Source organism: Vombatus ursinus, unplaced genomic scaffold (genome assembly GCF_900497805.2).
Source record: "Vombatus ursinus unplaced genomic scaffold, bare-nosed wombat genome assembly UNPS02014893.1, whole genome shotgun sequence".
NCBI classification, from domain to species: Eukaryota; Metazoa; Chordata; class Mammalia; order Diprotodontia; family Vombatidae; genus Vombatus; species Vombatus ursinus.
The window spans coordinates 9,167,343-9,189,294 of NW_020954671.1; the positions used below are offsets into that span (position 1 = coordinate 9,167,343).

Consider the following 21,952-nt stretch of genomic DNA (forward strand, 5'->3'; position numbering starts at 1 on the left):
TATGTATATGTGATATGTAAATGACTGAAAAATCAGTGATATCTCTTTATTCAGAAAAAGGGTTAGTCTGGGTGAGAGGTTAGTTTTTTGTTAATTTTTCAAACAAAACAACTGTTTGCAAAAAAAAAAGGATAAAGAAAATTGTTTAAGCTACCTTTGATACTGTTTTTGTTCATTTTAGGCTCTCTCAGAAAGCTCAAGCAAATAAAAAGTTGGTACAGTTTGAAATTGAAGAGAGAAATAATATCAGTAAAGAAATAATTACTTTGAAGAATTCATTTGAAAAAATGACAGCCTCTTTCCATGATATGGCATTAGAAGAAGACCCAGGAAAGGAAGATCAGTTGGAGGTTAGTGACAGGTCATGGGTCATGGGGAACAATTCAATGAGATTTCACTTGCAAGAAGCAAATATTACTTTCTGGTGAGGCAATCTGTCACTGTTGTGGTGTATGAACTGGTGTGCTGGTAAATGTTTAACCACAAATTCAGAAAAAAGAATGTATGCATGATATACTTTTAAATTTAATCTGTACTATTAACATTTTCTCCATCATTTTCTTAAATCTAAACAATCAAGAAAACAATAAATCAAGCCCTGGTTTGCAGAGTTTGCCAGTTTCCAAGTTGTAAGTGCTTACACTGAAAACTTAACAATCAGCCCAGTTCAAACTGGCTCCAGCATAGTCTTGGATATATAATTAACTCATCCCTTTAAGAAGTATGAATACCTCTCTGAGTCAGAAGGGGGTAATGTCATTAGCCAAGAAAGAAACTGGTTGCATTATTGAAGGCCTTTAAATAGCTCAATCCTAGAGACTGTTCTGTAATTTGAAGGCATTGGTGAGAGAAACAACAGTTGTGGAAGAACCTAACTTTTGATGGGGAGAGATTGGAGTTTTTCTGTCCTCCCCCATTGGCCATATCATCCAGCCTCAGAGCTACTTACCCAAAGGAGACAACCCATTCAGCATCTGACAAGGCATTTCAAGAGAGTTTGGGACATAGATAAGGGAATAGAGACACACTATATTCCAGCTCTTTGCCACTAAAAAGAGATATATCTGTATCAGGAATTCTTAACCTTTTTTTGCGTCATGGACCCATTTAGTACTAGTCTTCTGAATCCTATCTACCCCTTCTCAGCATGTTTTTTGAATACATAAAATGAAATACATAGGATTACAAAGGAAACCAATTACATTGAAATTCTATTATCAAAATATTTTTAAAAGTTCACAGACCCCATGTTAAGAGCTCCTGCTGCAGACAGACACAAATATAGAGGTACTCACTTGAGACCAGAAATAGCAGCAAGAAACATAACCCCTGGAGATCTGGCAGTGGACTCAAAAAAGCTAGCCCTGGCAACTGAGAGTTGGATACAGAGAGGACTACATGAGAAGAGAAAGGATTTGGAGGCCCCATAGTTGCAGAGTTATAATCAGAGTTATATCCAGAGTAGGCCATATTATCATTATGTGTCAGCCTCATTATCATTATACTCTACATTTTAGCCCGTTCTTCCCAGCATGCTGGGTGTATTTAGGGGAAAGTACACCCCAGGTTACTGGGGATGGGAGAATTTTTTATAGCTACTGTTTTTTAGCCTAAGAGCTAATTGTGTCTGCTAGCTTATTATTAAAGGAAAATAGGATCTATAGTACAAAGAGCCAATATCCATGGGTACCATAGAACCTGTGGCATTAATGGTGGGGGCCCAACCCACCTGTACAAGTACAAGTTGGCAATGTATCCCAGGGCAGGTATTATACCACCATTCTCCTAGTTACCCAGGGGCAAAACCTCACCATCACTATTGACTTTTTTCTCTTCTCTCTTTCCCACATGCATCTAGCTGTTAAGCCCTCTCAAATATGTTTTCTCTACATCACTCAAATCTATCCTACCCATTTAGTTCCTACTGTCAACATGCTAGTAGTTCAGGCCCTCTTTACCACTTGTCTTTAGTATCATGGTAGCCTCCTAATTGGTCTTCCTACCTCCAGTCTTTCCTTACTCCACTCCTATATGTTGCATTAGATTAATCTACTTAATATATACATCTGATCTCTACTTTTCAGAAAACTTCAATGACTCCCTATGAAATCATGACTTTTGGTTAACATCTGTAATGCCAACCAAATAAAGTCTTATAGCTTGTTTTTTGAAAGTATAACTTAGCTTGAACTTAACTTTCCAGCTTTCTTTCTTACTACTGCCCTTCACTTACGTATGACACTTTACCTGAAATTGATTATTCCTTGTTTGCTGAACCATCCCCTTGCCTTTGTATCTCCATTTCCCCTTCTGTATCGAACTCCATGAGCAAAGAGATCATGTTTTATGTCATTTATCTTTATGTCTCCCAGATTATCTTTCAAGTTATAGGCTTAATAAATTTTCGCGATTGAATTGGGGAAAGGAAAAGATGATTGTGAACTGCATCGTTTGTAAAGGCATTGTTGTTTGTCCTTTGTTCTCGAAGAGGACCATGACGTTAGGGAGGAGATGCCATGACTTGCAAGTTAATTGGATTTAAGTTAGGGAGAGCTGTGCAAAGTCACTAGCCTCACTCTCTCTTCTGGAGCCATCTGGGTCCAATGGCAAGATATAGATCAGGATGACTGGAGATGGCCCCGTCCCCAGTGGGATGATGCAGTGGGTGACCTTGGCCTTTTTAATAAGTTAAGGTCTTTCCCAAGTCTCAGTTTATCTGAGGCAACACTCATTCAGTGATTAAGGCTAGGTAAAAATGAGGCAAAGAATGACCTCTTTTACCTACTTAAAAACAAACAAACAAACAAACAAATAAATAAATAAATAAAAATCAATCTGGGAGGGGAAGACCCTCAGGGTTTCTGGCCAAAACAGAAACAATTGCTATTTATACTCATTCTATATTATACTCATATAGCAGAATCCAAACAATGACCAAGTTAGGCTCGGGCTATTGTTGGCCAATGAATGAGAGCCATAGTGATTTGGGTTTAAGGCATGGTCCTTAAAAAAGAAATCTAGCCTCTAAATCCCAAGATATCTTGCTAGGTTTCAGCTATCAAAATTTATGTTCCTTTGGTCAGAGCACTCACAGGTAAGGATATGATTCCTTATGTGGAAAGAGGGAGAGAATAGAGAGGAGGGAGGTAAGAAAGGAAGAAAGAAAAGAAGGAAGGAAGTATGGAAGGAATTATGTATACTATAAATAACGCAAGGATTTGTATGTCACAAAATCATATATATGTTTCATTGGGGAATCAGACCTATATCTTTATCTTGTGATAATTATCAAATAGCATACTAGGACATTGAGATTACTTGTATACTTTAGATTAGACTCGGTTTTTTTCTCAGCTATAGGACACGGTGTCTTATATCAAACATGGGGCTGCCCACACAATGAAGTTCACTTAAGCATTAATTTCTTAAACCACTGGAAATACAGACCCAATGGTAACTTCTCTCTGAGTGAGAAGTGGGTCTTCTCTTTTAGTAACTGTCTTCAATCAGTTTTTCAGATGCATTCAAAAGTTGTATGCTGCTGGTAACTGGAGCTGTTTTGTTACAGTATATTGAGAGAGGAAACTTGATTTCACTTATTGAGGGGATTATCATGGGAAAAGCATCAATGTAGAGCTCTAAATGAAGGGCAGCCCTCTTAGACTGGATATAAGCAACATAAAAGATTACATAATTATGTGGGCAGTTCAGACCCCCAACCCCCTATATTTGTCTGAATTACCACGATAATTACATAACTTTCCACTTAACTTTGCTTGTATAGGGTTGACTGGTATTAAAGATAAAAGATGAGGGTTTGGTAGTCAGAAGTAAAAAAGTAACTGAATGATAAATCACCATAAAGAATCATTTAAAATTGTAATTATTCTTCAGGGCAATGCCTTGGTCCATTAACAAGATTAATAACCAATTCTTCCCTGAATAGTGACTATCAGAAAAGATCACTGTAAAGTTATAAAGTATTTTTCCACCTGATCTTTGGGAAAGTTTCCCAAACAAATGAGTTTCTCTTTTATAATTACTGCAAGGGGAACTTAGATCAGATTTTCTTTCTAGGCCACAACCAATAGACTATTTGTTCAAGTTGCTTTTATCTCTTAAAACCCACATTCTTCCTGTGGAACTGGAACCCTCAGTTTTGAAAGAAGCTGGGCTCACTGTGCTGTATAATTACATGAAAGCAGACACTTTTGCTTCAAGCTTCCAGCTTTTAGTGGCCTTGCATCATTGTTATGATAATGTAGGAAGAAGTATAAATGGCAACAGGTTAATAAAAACTTCTGAAAACTTTTGCTCTGAACAGGTTTTTATATCAGGAATGCTACAGAGATAAAGTTAAATCATAGAGGCACTTTGGAAGCGCAGAGATGTTTTAATGTCTTTTTACAACAGTGAGTTGACATTATGAAGTGATATCAAGTTTAATTCTTACAAATTGAAAGGCGTCATCTGACTAAACTGAGCATCTCTCAGGTTTAATCAGCTTGTATGAATAATAGAGTTTTGTCATGCAAAAGCTGCTCATTTCAATCATAAGGATGTGCTCTGAAACTGCTTTCAGTTTTAGAGTTAAACTTTTCCTGTGTCTTGTTAGTACTGAAAACCCTCTTTAATGTTTTAAGGCTCTTCAGAGAATAATTGACAAAGAGAAGCTAGCACTTGAGAATATTATGGAAAAACTCCGAATCAAGTATTCTGAGATGTATACCATAGTTCCTGCAGAGATTGAGTGCCAGATGGAAGAATGCAAAAAAACTTTAGAAGACATAGATGAGAAGGTAATGATGTTTGTGGCAGCATTGTTCATTCCTGTGGTTTATCTCTCATTTATGCAATAGAGGAAGCAATGTGCCTTTCAATAAACATAATTGGGTTCACAGTTTCATTTTAGTTGCGTTTTCATTTATGAATATAAACTTTTTTATGGCTCAGCTAAGTGAAAATTTTGTGATTGGAAACTAAACTCTAAAGCAGTTTCAAGTGACAGATATAAGAGTCCAGAATAATCTGTACATTTTTCTCCTTGTGCTTCATTCCTGATTTAGGATGCTCCTAATTAGTGTGAAGTACAATTTCATTACCTTTTACAATAGACCTGAATTATAGGTTTTTGTCTTAAAACATGTTTGCTCTTAACTTTTTGAAGTAATTCAAGTCCCGAAAAAGGAATTTTAGAGTAGATTTGAACACATCTTACACATGAAGGCAGATAGGAAGATAAGTTACCAATAAGAGAACAAAGAAAAGTCAGAATTCATTTTATTGTGATTTTTAAAAAAAAGACAACCCAAACCAAAAGATGAAATGTTTATAGATAACTTCTATCCTTCCTGTTTTTTCCCTCCCCTAATTTAGTCCAGCTCTCATAGTAACATTTTATTATTGATTTCAGATATTCCTAAAATTGTAACTTGATGAGTAAAATGTTTCTTAGTACCAAAAATTAAATATAATTGATGGAATTAGTAATATCTTGATATAACAATGCATTCTGTATCATATTTCTTAGTATATTTATACTAAAGAAGCATGAATGTATAACAAGTATTATAGATATGACTGTTACATCCACAACACCAAGAATGTGTATACCAGCATTCTCAGATAATAATTATATAAGTTAGAATTCCTTTCTCTACTAGTATGCATTTAGCAGCAAACCTTATCATTTTGACACATACAATTTTTGTGTAGCTCCTAAAGCATCAGGGACTATTGTTTTCATTAGAATAGCATGTCTTTAATTACAGGTCAAACTAAATGCTATTCTATTGTAAACAGCATGTGGAATCCCTTAGAAAACTCACTGAAAGCATCTAGAGTCTTTAAAGGTTAGGCCTCTGAAAAATTCCACTTGTAATTTAGACCACAGGTAGATTAATATGTATTAACATTAATGCAAAAGATAACAGCTAACGGTTATCATCTGACAGTATAAACTATAACCTTCCATATAATTCAAATTGCTATTTGTGTTTCTTACATCATGATCTTTTTTTTTTGCAGTTCATTTAAGAGGTATGTCTTTAATGTAGATGTATTAAGTAATCCCACCCCCAAACAAGAACAAAATTCTGTTCTTTTTCAACTAGAAATTTTTTCTAATAAAATCAGCAGATGATATTAACAGTGTTGTCTAGTGGAAAGGATCTGGGATTGGACCAGAATGTTCTAGTTCCTGGTTCTGCTATTAATCTTATCTATTACCTTAGGCAAATTATTAATCCTCTCTATTCCTCAGTTTCCTCTTTTGTAAAAAGCCCGTAAAAGGTCATTGTGAGGCTCAGATGAAAAATTGCAAAAGTAATTTGCAAAGTTAAGAAATACTAGGCAAAAGTAAGATATCATCATCATCATTATCATCATCACTTATTTTAGTGGCTACATCAAGACTCCTATCAATGTAATTTTCAAAAAGAATGAATCTTCATGGGGTATTTGAAGCAACATATTTGTCATTAATCTCCTAGAGATAAGTTATTTTCTTTAAGGAATAATTCAGGTAGAAAATCATGCTGCTCAATGAGTGGGTGTTGATTGCTGTGAAGAAAAACCCTAAAAATATTAAGCAGCATATATTTTCAAGTGTCAGCTAGTTCAACACTATATTGTTTCACTCAAATGAACATTAGGGTAGAAATTGCATTTTCTTTGGCTTGCTTTGGAATAAGTTTAGTTTTATTAGAAATGCTTAACTTGTGTGCCTAAGCTGTCACAGGAAGCCGAGATAACAAGTCATAAATAATTTATTTCTGAAGTTCACATTGTGAGGCAAGTCGTATCCTTTGACCATTGTGGGTAATGTTTCTGATATTCTAAACAGTGCATACCATCTGTAGCTTTTGGCATGGATGTGAATAGTCAATTTAGTGAAGAAAAATTGCTATTCAACACCGAATAAGCCACATCAGTATAAACATCCCACCTAGAAAAAAAAATCCCCCAGTTCTTGAGGAATTGTTCTGAGTGAATTTGCATGACAGAGTGACTGCCTCCTTTCTACCTCCTAACTACCCTTTATCAGAGAATAAATGGATAGGATGTTGAATCGTCTCTAGATGTTGAATAAGACTTTCTCTTTTTATAACAGATTAGAAATGAAGTCTTGAAGAGTTCGCCTTTTTATGTGATGAGTAGAAAAATAGAAGAAATTAATCATGGGCTTCAGAATGTTGAAAAGATGTTGCAACAGAAAAGCAAAAATATTGAGCAAGCTCAAGAAATTCAAAAGGTAATGACCTCTAATTCTTCCCTTTCAGGCAAGGATGTTGATGACTTTGATCTGTATTCCACAATTTGATTATTCAGGAGCTACTTGGTCTCCAGTGTATGTTTCCTGTTACTCTCAGCTAATGAAGTATTGAGCATCTGGTACCTTGTGTGGGCACATGGACACTGGGCCCAGCTCACAAGGCACACATTTACTGGAATCATGACAGTACTAGAAACTTTTAATGGTGAATAGGGTATCCTTATTGGAAATGATGATTACATTTTAAAAACATATTTATGGTGGGGATTAGAACATATTTATTGAGATCCATCCAGTCATTGACTTGTCAATTTCTAGGTCCTGAAGGAAGCTTAAGAACACAAAAAGGAAAGCAAGCTTTCCACAGCAAAGGGAATGATTCAATAGGTTACAAGAGATAGTAACCACTTAACTTCTGACTCCTAAGAGAATGAAAGAATGTCAAAAGGTCCAAATGTAATTGCATTTTCAGTTGAAATCATATGAGGGCTGTGCTGGAGCCAGTTCTAATCAGCTTAAAAAAGCAGATTGTTAAATTTTCACTGTGAGCAGAAATCAATAGTCATCTAGGCTTGATTTATTGTTTTGTTTATTGTGTAGACTTTATAAAGTGTTAATAATGCAGATGAAACTTAAGTGTGTCTGCATATATTCCTGCCAGCCAGATTGTTAAATATTGACTATATTGCTCTATAAACATTTTGTGAACTCTGCAGGAGTGCAGTAGAAGTCTTGGGGGAAGATGTTATCACCAGACTTGAGGCCTGATGACAGTAGGCTAATAATAATAATAACTGGTATTTGCATAGGAATTTAAAGTTTGGAAAGTACTTTACAATCCATTTTCTTATTTAAACCTCACTGCACCTGTGGATAATATCCTTGTTAAAACTCACCATCATAGAATCGCAACATTAGAAGGCATCTTAGAGTACATCTAGTCCAAACTGGACTTTAAAAAAGATGCCTTCTGTATCATACCTGGCAGGTGGCTCTCCACTGACTTGAAGAGTGAGGGAATGAGGGAGAACTCACTACCTCCTGAGGCAGCCTGTTACTTCTGAATAGCTCTAAATGTTAGGGAGCCTGAATGAATTTCTTTGCAGTTTCCAGCCACTACTCCTAGTTCTACCCTTTGGGACCAAAAAGAACAAGCGAATCCCTCTTCTGTGGGACAGCCCTTCCATACTTGAAGACTTCCTGAGACTTCTGCAGGCTCAGGCTTTCTAGTTCCTTCAACGCTTCTCATTTGGCAAGATCTTGAGAACTCTCTCCATTCTGGCTGCTTCTCTCTGGAAAACCTCTAGCTTATCATTGCTCATCCTAAAACAAGGGACCCAGAGCTGACTACAATAATCCAGATAGATCTGAACAAATTATCATGGGACTATACTCTGCCCTGTTCACATTATATTGCATTTTATTTATATTATTTTATTGCATTTGGTTTTAGGTTGTCACATTTTAAGAATAACGTTGTACATAGTCTTGAGATTCCATGTCTAAATTTCCAATGTGACATGCATTTTTTAATCATTTTAATTTAAAGGATTTTATTTCAAATTATAGGTATTCATCCACAGACAAAATCTTAGGATCTTTCTATGTAGGTAAACCTAATTTAGTCAGTTTTCACATAGATAGGTTTCCTAGAGATTATCACACTTAGATAACATGAGACAAAATGATTAAAGATTTTTGCCTTCAAGACTTCACATGGCCAGATGTAATCAGAAGAGACCCCAGAAGTCAATCTAGTACAACCAATACCTGAATAGGAATCTCTTTTTCCCTCTATAACATGCCTAATTCATCCATTTGAAGCCTCTGGTTGAAGACCAACAGTGACAGAGAACTCATTTCTTGCTGAAGTAATCCAATTAACTTTTTATACAGAACCTTCCAAGCTCATATTGGTCTGATCAGCCATAGTCTGTACTTTGACTCCAACATAGTAATGTCATTTTGGTCCTCTTGGAGAATGAAAGACAACAACAAATCCAACCAACCAACCAATAATTAGGAAGTTCTTCCTTTTATGAAGCTCACATCTTGCCTCTGTAAAACTTTCAGCCATTGCTAACTAGTTTTATTTTCTGGGGCCAAGTAGGACAAATTTCTAACTCAGAATCACAGAATTTCAGGGTTGGAAGTAACCTCATTGGCCATCTATCTAGTTCACTCCACACCCTAAAGAATCCCTTATGTTAACATACCTGACAAGGGGCCAAATATGCTCTGTTTGAAGGCCTTTAAGGATAAGTTACCCTCTACTTCCCAAGGCAGCTCAGTGCCTAGGACATAGGAAGTGCTTCATATATATTTGTTGATTGACTTACTGACTGAATAGCCCATTCTACTTTGGAACAGCTTGAATAGATAAGGAAGCTCTCTTGACCTAAGTCTAAGTTTGCCTTTTGACTATACCCATTCAGTCTTCCTAGTTTTGCATTCTGGGTACAAATAGGACAAGTCTAAACCTTCTTCCACATGACAGATATTAAAACACTTGAAACTACCTATTATAGCCTCCCCTCCTCAAGTCTTTGCTTTTTCAAGCAAAGCATCATCACTTCCTCCAACCTTTCCTCATATAGCATAGATTCACTTGGTTTACCCTTCTCTCCACACTCTTCAGCTTATCAACATCCTTTTTTAAAAATTACCATTTTTAAAAATTCTGAATTTCACAAATACTAAACAAGATGAGCGTTGCCATATACAAAGAAAAATGCTGAAAAGAAAATTGTATGTGTGGACAAGAATTTGTGCAATGGCCAGCTTGCTTCTCTCTCCAAGTACACAAAAAATTCATTGTGTTATTTTCAAAACTGTTCTACTTGTTTGTGTTTCCTACTAACTTTTCTTCTGTCCTCTTCCATGGATTTTTGAATTTTTTATTTTATCATTTTTGCTAGCCTCCTTTTCCTTTCAACTGCTCCCCACTCAAATTGAAAGAAAACAAAACCCTTATATAAAGTATGACTATAGTAATGCCCTTCTTAAATCATGACACAGTGACAGAATGGAATGCAATATTCCAGCTGTAGTCGGACCTAGGGAGACTATAGAGGAATTATAGCTTCCTTATGCCTGGAAGCAATGTATCTTCTAATGCAGTCCAAGAAGGCATTATTTTTTTTTTTGACTGGGGCAGTAGGGAAGGGAGAGGATGGGAGGGAAAGCTGCCACATGACACTGCTGAAACATTGTCCACTAAGACCCTTAAATCCTTTTCAAAGTGTTAATTATTCTTCTGCCATCCTATATTTATGCAAATAAAATTTTGAGCCCCAAATTTTGTATTTATCTCTATTGAATTTCATCTTAGATTCATTTATTACTCTAGGCTGCAAAAGTTATTTTGACCCTGACCCTTTCATCTGGTGTATTAACTATCTCTCTAACTTTATGTCATCTTCAAATTTGATAAGTGTGCCCTTAAATTTTTAAGCATACCATTTATGTTTTTTAATCCATTTGGGATAAAAAATATTAAACAGCACAGGGTTAAGTAATGATCCCACTGATTTTCCATATGAGACCTCCTACCATGGTGACATTGAACCAGTAATGACTGCTCTTTGTGTTCAGACCCTGAACTCTGATTTAATTGTATAATCATTAAATATCTCTTTCTCTTTGCCTCCCTCCCTCCCTTTCTTCTTTTCTGTTTTCTAAAAGAATAGCATGAGATACTTTATCAAATGCTTTCCTAAAATGTAAATAAATAATTTCTACAGTATTCCCAATCTACTTTTTAGTAACCTAAAAAACAAAAGAAGTAAAAGTAGAAGTAAAACTTTTTTCCCCTAGATTTTCAATCTTTTTAATGACCCTTTATAGAATTTTCCAAGAAATCAAAATCAAGCTCACTGACCTCTAGTTTACATATTCTACTGTCTTCCCTTTACAATAGAGAAATTTGCCGTTTTCTAGTCAAATCCCTCTTTCATATTCTTCAGATACTTGAAGACAGCTATCATGTCTCTGTCTAAATCTCTTCACCAAACTAACTATACCTAGCTCCAGCTCATCAAAAAGAAGCAGGTAGAAGGTGCAGTGTATTGAGTGATGGTCCTGGAGTCAGGGAGACATGAATTCAAATTTCTGCTTCAAGTACTTACTAGCTGTATGACCCTGAGCAACTTGCTTAACCGTTCTCTGCCTCAGTTTCCTCAAATTGTTAAACAAATTGTTTCCTCAAATTGTTAAATTATATAATAATAACTCTTACTTCCCAGGGTTGCTGTGAAGATTAAATAATACTTGCAAAGCATTTCGAACACTGCCTGGTACATAGTCGCATACTTAATGGTAGTGAAGGAGTAGGTCATTGGATTTAAGAAGACTGAAGAATTGAGAGGTTAGAAAGTTTAAGGGAGCATCAACATGGTATGCTGAAGTCCTCTAGCGTAAGAGTTGGTGTTAGGGAGGAGAGGAAGACAGTGACCCAAGTGTTAAACTTTTTGAAATGACCTGGGACCAGGTTTAAAACAGCCCCTATACTTTGAATTGGTTGGAAAACACTGACTATAAATTTCCAAGAGGAGATTGTTGCAATGTCCTGGTCACTGAGCAATGGTAGTAAAAGAAGAATCTGAAAGTCAAGTGGGAGCAAGGAGCATCTTGTCTCTCTCTCTTCAGGACCAGTGCATTGGGAAGTATGGGTGAAGGCACAGCCACTAATAGAGAGGAGGGCGAGGAATGTAGTGTCCACACCTTGACTTACTTCTGATTTCCTTCTACAGAAAATGTGGGATGAACTAGACCTCTGGCATTCCAAACTAAATGAACTAGATTCTGAAGTCCAGGATATAGTTGAACAGGACCCAGGACAAGCCCAAGAATGGATGGATAACTTAATGGTTCCCTTTCAACAGTACCAGCAGGTGTCACAGAGGGCAGAGCAAAGAACTTCACAGTTAAATAAGGTGAGTCTGTGACACCTGGACAGCAGAAGACTGTGATGATATATAGTGTCAAAAAAGAGATTGGTTTTTGCAGGCTTGGTCTTCAAACTTGTTTTTTAAAATATTTTTGATTATTCCAATGTAATTCTTTCCTTTGTATTCCTATGTATTTTTTCACATATTCAAAAATATTATTCTAAGTAGGTGTCCATAAGCTTCACCAGACCTGCCAAAGTGGAGTTGGTGTCACAAAAAAGTTAATAATCCTGGTTTTAGAGAAAACCAAAAATTCTTAGATTTTAATCATTCACTTTTCATCTTATGTTACAATATCCATCAAAATAAGAGAAACAGGTTCATACATACATCTGATTGTGATTAATCCTCATTTTCTAAATTACTAAAATCTACTTAAAATCAAAAACAGATTTTGAAAATTATTGCAATGTTCTTTTCCCAGGCCACACTTAAGATGGAGGAATATAATGACCTCTTAAGGAATACTGAGACTTGGATAGAAAATACTAGTAGTTTGCTAGATGGCCCTACTGACTACAGTTCTTCAAAGGCCCTGAGTCACCATGCTAATACCCTTCAGGTAGGTGTTCATTTTTTTGAGGCTCACTGAACCCAAATGATAACTGATAGTTTGACTGACTCTTATTCTGATTGATGTCTTCTTTTTGGGTAAGGTAAGGGTGACAGCAGTCCTGGAGACCTGTAATTTCATCAGTTTGGGGAACTATTGGTATGGAAACTCCTTCTACTGATGTTGATCTAAAACCATCTATAACTTCTAGATTTAAGAGAGTTATCTGGAAGCACTGAAAGGTTGGACTACGGTTGCTCAGGGTCACTTAGCTGGCAAGTGTCAGTGGCAGAATTTGAACCCAGTACTTCCTGATTATAAAGAAACCCTTCTGTTCACTATGTCACACTACTTGTCTTGTTATTTTCTTATTTGTTCAAAATTAACTTTTCTTCCTACTATGCAATACATAGGTAGCGTGGATGCAGTAGAAAATGCACTGGTCTAAGAATTAATAAACTTAGCTTCTAGCTAACTGAGCCACTCACTAGCTTTATGACTTTGCGCAAACTTCTTTAAAAACTCAGTTTCCTCATCTGCAAATGTACATTGTACATGTTCATCGTAAATATTCATTGTACTATCTGAGCTTTGTGGTCTCTTTCAGCTTTAAAATTCCATGGTTCCATGGTTCTGTGGTTTGCGTTACTCTTAGTGCCATTAAACTATGAGCTTGTATTGTGGAAGGAAGGAAGGATGGATGGAAGGATGGGTGGATGGATAGATGGATGGAAGGGAGGGAAAGAGAAAGAGAAGAAGGAGGGAGAGAGAAAGGAATTTTCTCAACAGACTTCCAAGACATTGAGAATTCATTTAACTTCTCTCTAGTAAATATATTTCCTTTCTTCTATATTGTTCAAGGAAAAAATATGAAACTTGAAGATGAGTATTACTTGATAGAATTTAATTTTGTAGTTGCTTCCAAAGAAAATGTGATTTCCTATGCAAAATATTGACTTTGGGATTATCACAAAATTATTATAGCACCTAGTACAGTGCCTGGCACATGGTAGAAGTTTAATTAATGCTGGTTGATTGACTATCTGATGTTCTGGATCACTCACACTATTACTTCTTTCCACTAGCTTAGATACTGTGATTGAAACATGATCATATTTTTTTCATAACTTGATTTATCTTCCTCTTCCCAATTGGAACTTCTTTTAGCATATTGTCCCAGTTGATGGTCATTCCACTGGACCTTTCTAAAAATGTCAGTTTTTTTCTAGTTATCTCAGGAGTTCATAGTCTAGTACTTAAGTGGGTTTACCAAATTAGGAGACAAAGATGGTGCCTATTCTACAAGTCTGAAAGGCCAGTATTACATTGTCCAGAATGGAACGGATAATGCTTGCTGGTTTTGTGCTGCCTTCTGCTGACACATCTGTGGAAGTGCTATTGGTACCATTCAGGAGATACTTGTGCTGAGGAAAGAATCTCAGTTATCCTCTGGCCTTGTTTAAAGAGAAGCTTATAGAGAAAAAGGAGAAAGAGAGATATAGAAAAAGACAGGATTCCTGAAATTCACCTGAAATTCAGAAAGACCTTCTAATGGAGTAATTCTTGAGAATTCTACTGCTGGGAAATCACTCCATTTTCCCCCCATCTGAACTACTGCATATTTTACATAGGAAAAAAATGTAGTTGTATTCCTTTAGTTTTTACTTTTGTTTTTGTTTGGAGAACATGTAAATAATCATCCTAGTTTCTTGCATCATAGTATATTGAATTAAGAAATTTTATCTTTAAAAATATGTTTTTCAAATTTGGCTTATAACTTCCATCTGTTTGCATTTGCAAAAGAGGGTTCCAAATACATAAAGTTGGACATATAAATGTTTTGAATGTAATTAAGGTAAACTTGTTCAGAAATCTCCATCATCATAGAAAATGTTATAGATTCTGTAAAGCTTTAAACAACCCAGACTAATAACTAATATTTACGTAGCCTTTTAAAGTATATATACACATAAACATATATATTTTGGTATACATATATAAATATATATACATACATATATATAAAGTAGGAATAATAATATTTGTAATACCCACCTCACAGAATGGCTGTAAGAAATGTTTTATATATTTTAAGTGAACAATATAGTATGTATTAATGTTATGTGCTTTGACTTATTAACTATTGGACTATCTGAGCTGGGTGGTCCCTTCTGGCTTTAAAATTCCATCATTCTGTGGTTTGCATTATTCTTTTTGTTACTGTTGTTACTCAGTCATTTTTCAGTTATGTTGACTCTTCATGACCCATTTGAGGTGTTCTTGGCAAAGATATTGGAGTTTGTTATTTCCTTCTTCAACTCATTTTTCAGATGAGGGAACTGAGGCAAACAGGATTGAGTGATTTGCCCAGAGTCACAGAACTAATAAGTGTCTCAGGCCAGATTTGAACTCAGGTCTTCCTGACTCCAGCTCCATCACTCTATCCACTGCACCACCTACTCGACCTGTTTTCATTACTCTTAGCACCACTTAAACAATGAACTTGTATTGTTGGGGAAGAGAAAGAAGGAAGGAAAGGAGGAAGGGATTTTAACTATTTAATTAGATTTAATATATAATTATTTAAATTATAATGTATATATACTACAACAATATGAGATAGATATTGGAAATATGATTATCCTCATTTTCCAAGTGAGAGAGTTGAGGCTCTGAAGCTAAGTGACTTATCAATGGTCATACAACTAATAAGTTTGAGATGTGGGATTTGAACTCATGCCTTTCCTGTCTCCAATTCCTATATATTTATTAACCAAACCTTATCACAGACCACTGATCTGTCAATGGGGACCATTTCTGAAGGATTACATATAAACATATAAATTACATACATACATACATATAGCGCAGCTCTGCAATTGGACCTCACATTATGGAGACCATGGACAAAATAACTCTGTCCTGATCAATCCATCGAAGCCTGACACCTACTCACAAAAGGGAAAGAAAAACATCGCCCACAGTAGCAGGGTGACATATTTCAGATCCTGCCATCTTTTTTTCCAAATAATAATTATGATGTTATTTTAATTTACATACAATCACAGATTTAGATATGGAAAGTACCTTCAAGGTCATCTCATCTAAACACCTCATTTTACAGTTAAGGAAATTGAGGCCCAGAAGATTGAGTGACTTGCCCAAGGTCACATAGGCACTAAATGACAGAGTTATGATTTTAACTCAGGATGACTGACTCCAAATCTAGCATTCTTTTCATTGTACCATGCTACCTTTAATGCTTGATGGTTTCCCTCACAAAGTCCCTGCAAGGATGGATCATGTTAGTGCCTGTCTGTTGGTTTTTGTAGAGCTTATCATAATTGGGATTCAATTAAACAAGCGATTGCTAATATGAAAGGCAACAATGGAGATGGCGATTAAATATGACACCAACCCAGTTTTCAAAGAGCTTAAATTTAATAGGCTGACATCTCTCCATTAAGCTCTGTTGATAGGTTGGAACTTCCTATCAGCAGCTCTGCCAACATGATCTTGATAGTTGCATCTATGTGGGTGGCCCAATGAACCACTGGTAGTGCCATGAGAAGGAAGCTATCAAAGTGGACATCTGGTACTACCTATGTGACATTAACATCTGAGATGTTGATAATGATAGTATTCTTTGAAATTTAATTGACTTTATAGAAGAAAGTTATAATTTGTAGGAGAAAAATAGATTTGCATAATTTATAACATATTTAGATGGATTTTCATGAATATTCTTTTATAGGCCTGACATTTCAATAGAATAAACTTCTGAAAACAATGTATTTATAGCTCAAACATTTCTGAAAGATATTTGGAATATTTTGAAGTCTTAAATTTGCACATTAATTTATAATTTTATGAATTACAAGAATTAAAAAGTATATATGAGAATGAAGGTCTAACAACAAAAAGTTGGTTACTTTGTAGAAAAAGTAAAAACAAATTAGAATTTAAAGTTTTGTCTAATATATTATTCATTCATTATTTAACTAATTTTGTTGTTATATTTGTTAAGATTGTTTTCTCTTTTTTAAAAAAAAAAGCCTCCCAAAATGTTCAGATTGCTGATGTTACCCTTATAGATAATTCTTTCTAGCTGACAATACAGGCTATTTGTACAATGCTTCCACTGTCAAACTAGAAAATAACCATTAAAAATATATGTCTTGCAGTTTAAAATGTAGCAAATTCTAATCTTCTCTAATGTATACCAGTAAATCAATATATTTTCACATTTTCCGTTTCTTGATATTTGTCTTTTTCTTTCTTATATCAATTTTATAGATGGCTTTGGAAGACTCAGAGCAAAAACAAAATCTTCTCCATTCAGTTTATTCTGACCTGGAAGAATTTTCAGTGATCTTTGAAACAGATGACTTAGCACCAATTAGGTTAAACCAACTAAGTGCTAGAGTCACAACTCTACAGCAAAAACTAATGGCAAGTCTTCCACAAATCCAGGACATGGCTGATGTAAGTTTTCTTTTGGTAAAAAGATTGATTTGTTATTTTAATTTACATTTATTTTACTAAAGAATAGCTACAATGCTGTTACTGATATAGTCATCTCTCAATTGTCTACTGACAATTTTCATTGTGATAATTTTCAATCTTTGGCACATTTTACTTTCAAGATCTTATTGATAAAGTAATTAGAGTAAAGATTGTTTAAATTATCCAATAGTTCTTAGTTATTTATCTTTCCTTTTGCATCATGTAGCCCAGTAGGTAAACTTTTAAACTAAAACATATACTTACCTTCCCTAAATAGGAAGAGTGTATACTTAGGGTGAGAAAGTATCCACTCAGTTTAGTATTATATATTTTTGTTGTTGTCCTTTTTCAGTTGAATCTGACTCTTCATGACCCTGTTGGGGGTTTTCTTGACAAAGATACTGGGGTGGTTTGTCGTTTCCTTCTCCAGCTTGTTTTACAGATGAGGAAAATGAGGCAAACAGGGTTAAGTGACTTGCCCAGGCTCACACAGCTGGTAAGGGTCTGAAGCCAGATTTGAACTTAGGAAGATGAGTCTTCATGACTCCATACCAGGCAATCTATACACTGCACCACGTAGATGCCCCAGTAACATATATACATTACTCAAAGGGGTGATACTATTTATTTAAAGTATAGGTTGAGAAATATGGTAAAAAAATTTTCTAGGGGGCACTGATGCTTACCTTAGGTCTAAATAATAATATTAAATCTATAATTTTGTTCTAGGCTGCCTCAGTTTTCTCCTCACTTTAGTGCAGCAGACAGAGCACTGGGCCCAGAGTCAGGAAGACTTGGGTTCGAATCCAGAGAAAGACACTTACTAACTGTGTGATGCTGATCAAGTCTCTTACCCTCTTTGTTTCAGTTTCCTCAACCGTAAAATGAGGAAAATAAGCATCTATCTTGCAGGGTTGTTGTAAGGATCAAATAAAATATTTGCAGAACTTAGCACAGTGCCTAGCTCATAGTAGGCACTACATAAATGCACATTCTCTTCCCTTCTCCTTTCTTTCAATCCATCCTCCACATGTCAAAGTGATTTTCCTTAAACCCAGATGTGACTGTATCACTCTCCTACTCAGTGAAGCTCCCTATTGCCTCTAGGATCAAATATAAAATGCTCTCTTGGCTTCAAATTCATTCACAGCCTTACATAAACCTACCTTTCCATTCTCATTGTACCTTCCTGCCCTTCCTGCACTCTGCAATCCAGTCAAACTGAACTGCTTTCTGTTCTTCACACACAAGACTTTATCTTCTATCTCCATGCTTTTTGCTGGCTGTCCACCATGTCCTTCCTCACCTCGACCTTTTAGAATCCTTTGCTTCCTTCAATACCCATTATATTCTACACGAAACCTTTCCCAATCTCCCAAAATGCTAGCATTCTTCCTCCCCAAATGCATTTGTATTTATTGTGTATATATTCTGCATATACTCATGGGTCTACACATTATGTCTCCCATAAAAAAACATAAGCTTCCTGAGAAGAAGGACTATTATGTTCTTGGCTTGTCTCCATGGTGACTAGCACAGTCCTTGGCACATAGTAGTTATTTAATAAATTCTGTTGATCGACTGATTGCTTAAATAAATTCACGATCAAATAGCTTATTGAAATTCCTCACTATGTCTAGATCGTTTTTATTTCCTCACGTATTATGCATCCCAGAACAGGGTCTTATGACCAAAACATTAACCCCCTTTATCATAATTTTGTTGTCGTTCAGTCATGTCTGACTCTGTATGACCCTGTGGATCATTTTTGTTTATAGGGTTTTCTTGGCAAAGATACTGGAGTGGTTTGCCATTTTCTTCTCCAGTAGATGAAAGCTAAGGTCACTTAACTGAGGTCAAATGACTTGCCCAGGGTCACACAGCTAGTAAATGTCTGAGGCCATATTTGAACTCAAGTCTTCCCCACTCCAGGCCTAGTATTCTATCCACTGAGCCACCTAGCTGCCTCTTCTTTTGACTTAGAGACATTGAAAATTTGTAAAATAGCACAGATACAGATGTGCCTTTTTATCAGTCTCATTTTCAGTAAGTGCCTTTATATCAAACTCATCGCTGTAGAATGAGTGAGAAATTCAATTCAGTTTAACAAAAACTTATTAAATACCTATTATGTCTAAGGCACTGTGCTAGTCACTGGGTATACACAGACAAAAATATTATAGTCTTTGCCCTCTAGGGTTTACATTCTACCGAAAAGAAGAATTTCTTTGTAAGGTCTTGGGATGAAAGAACTGAACAGTTGGTCAGCAGCTGCTGAATTAGTCTTCTAAAGTTTAAATTAATTACTTTGTGATTGAGGCAACAACTTAGAATAGTGGTTAGAACTCTAGACTGGGGTCAGGAAGATCTAAGTATAGATCTTGTCTTAGATATTTCCCAGCCAGGTGATCATAGGCAAGGCACACCCCCTCCCCATACCCCAATTTCCTTATCTTTAAAATTGGAGCAGTATTAACACTCATCTAATGAGGTTGTTGTATGAAACGAAATAAAATATAAGTGCTCTGCAAATGTTAGTGATGGTGATGATGTGTTGAAATTTTGAATACTGCAAGTCAGACATGCCCATATATGTATTAAAACATATCTCAAAGCCAAGTTTAAGTGATTTTAGGATGTTCACAGTTTGCAATAATTCATACTATTGTGGATGATTGAAGGCTAATTATGTACATTATTCTTCATTGCCTATATACCACTGCATACTTCTATCAGCAAGAAGAATTAAGAATATAGCCTATGTGAGACTCCTGCCTTTGAGTCAGTCTACAAGCATTAATTAAGTGCCTAATAAATGCCCAGCACCGTACTAAGCACAGGGGATACAAACAGAGGCAAAAGATAGACCCCTACCCCTCTAGGAACTCTCCATCTAAACAAGCTCACAAGGTTAAATAACACAATAGTATAATAATATAAAATTGTGTAACATAATAATTATAATATTATAAACAGTACAATCTACAGTGAATTGTAGAAGTTTTTTTGTCCCAGGTCTGAGATTGCATCAGCGTAAGATATTCTCAGGTAAGCAGCTCCTTTCTGCCAACATTCTCTGGCAACTCTTCAGAGTCACTTGAGGGCACTAAGAGTTTAAATGACTTGCTTATAGTCATACAGGGCAGCTAAGTGGAGCAGTGGCTAGAGCACTGGACCTGGACTCTAGATGAGTGTTCCTACATTCAAATCTGGTCTCAGATACTTCCTAGCTATGCGATCCTGGCCAAGTCACTTTACCCTGTTTGCCTTAGTTTCCACATCTGTAAAATGAGCTGGAAAAGGAAATGGCAAAATACCAGTACCTTTGCCAAGAAGACCCCAAATGGGGTCATAAGAGTCAGACACAACTGAAACAACTGAAGGACAAGAACAACATAGTCTCATGGCCTGTATGGGTCAGATCTAGGACTTGAGGTCTCCTTGAGTAAAGAGTGCGGTTCTTTATGTGCTGTTCTACATAGCTATATTCTTACATCTACCTAACACTTGTAAAAGCAATAAGCATAACTGATGATGTGCTTGGTCAGTTTTGAATAGGGGTAAGTGACAAAGAATATCTAGGTTTAATGTGAAAATACAATTAGGATAAGAACTAGACCTATGGTTTCATTGGCATATGGAATACCTGAATAAGGGAATTCTCTATACCAGTGTAGGTTGGTACCTTCTCTTCAATTTATAGTCTCATAGACCTGGGAGAGCACTGAGATGTTGCTAGGTGGCTCAACCAGGGTCACAAAGCCAATATGTGTCAGAGGCAGTAGATAAAAGACACCTAGAGTCAGGAGTCAGGAAGACCTTTCCAGAAGACCTGATTTTAAATCCCATCTCAGACACTTACTAGCTATGTGATGAAGTCACTTAACCCTGTTTGCCTCAGTTTCCTTAACTGTAAAATGGGAATAATAATAGCACCTGCTTCCTAGGTTTGTTGTGAAAATAAAATTAAATAATATTTGTAAAGCACTTAGCACAGTGCCTGGCACACACTAGACACTATTTAAATGCTAGCTATCATCATCATCATCATCATCATCATCAAACCCTGATCTTCATGGCTCCAATGCCAGTTCTCTATCCACTACACCAGAAGTGTCAAACATGAAGCCTACCCCACAACCCTCCCAAGTACAGCCTGAACCAAATTAAAATGTAATTCCTAATTGTTTTTAATGTGTTGACATATTAATAAAGAAGACATATAAACATGTATGGTTTTCTAAGTCAATCTGTGGCCCATAGTGATTCTTATATATGGTTTAGTGGCCCCTATTTCTATTTTACTTTGACACCACTGCACCATATCATTGCTATTGTTTGAGAATCCAATCACTAGTAATAAATGGTCTTTGCATGTGTGACTAACGTGCAATAAAAAGAAATCAGCTTTTTAAAAAAAATACTTCTTAAATTCTAGGAGGTGGTTGCTATTGAAGCTGAAGTAAAATCAATAGAAAAGAAAGTTTCAAAAATCAAAGCTATCCTGTTTTCCAAAGAAATATTTGATTTTTCGCCTGAGGAACATCTTAAGCATGGAGAGGTGAGCATGGATCATGGATCATGGATCGTTAAAAATATTTTCTGAATCTTTATGTTGTGTTTGTGCTATATTTCTTAGACATGTAGGTGCTTCATATTAGGAGACAGTAA

General features: G+C 35.9%; 1 protein-coding gene across 6 annotated transcripts in view; it reads left to right on the top strand.

Moving 5' to 3' along the window:
* The window catches only part of SYNE2 (spectrin repeat containing nuclear envelope protein 2), a 415,658-nt gene that overhangs the window by 222,212 nt on the left and 171,494 nt on the right, over nucleotides 1–21,952 (top strand). For all 6 annotated transcript variants that reach the window (XM_027842877.1, XM_027842872.1, XM_027842874.1 and 3 more), the window contains 7 exons: nucleotides 182–350; nucleotides 4,644–4,799; nucleotides 7,112–7,252; nucleotides 12,025–12,207; nucleotides 12,647–12,784; nucleotides 17,072–17,260; nucleotides 21,720–21,842. In XM_027842877.1, the coding sequence (XP_027698678.1) occupies nucleotides 182–350; nucleotides 4,644–4,799; nucleotides 7,112–7,252; nucleotides 12,025–12,207; nucleotides 12,647–12,784; nucleotides 17,072–17,260; nucleotides 21,720–21,842 (1,099 nt within the window). The remainder of the gene's footprint in view (nucleotides 1–181; nucleotides 351–4,643; nucleotides 4,800–7,111; nucleotides 7,253–12,024; nucleotides 12,208–12,646; nucleotides 12,785–17,071; nucleotides 17,261–21,719; nucleotides 21,843–21,952) is intronic.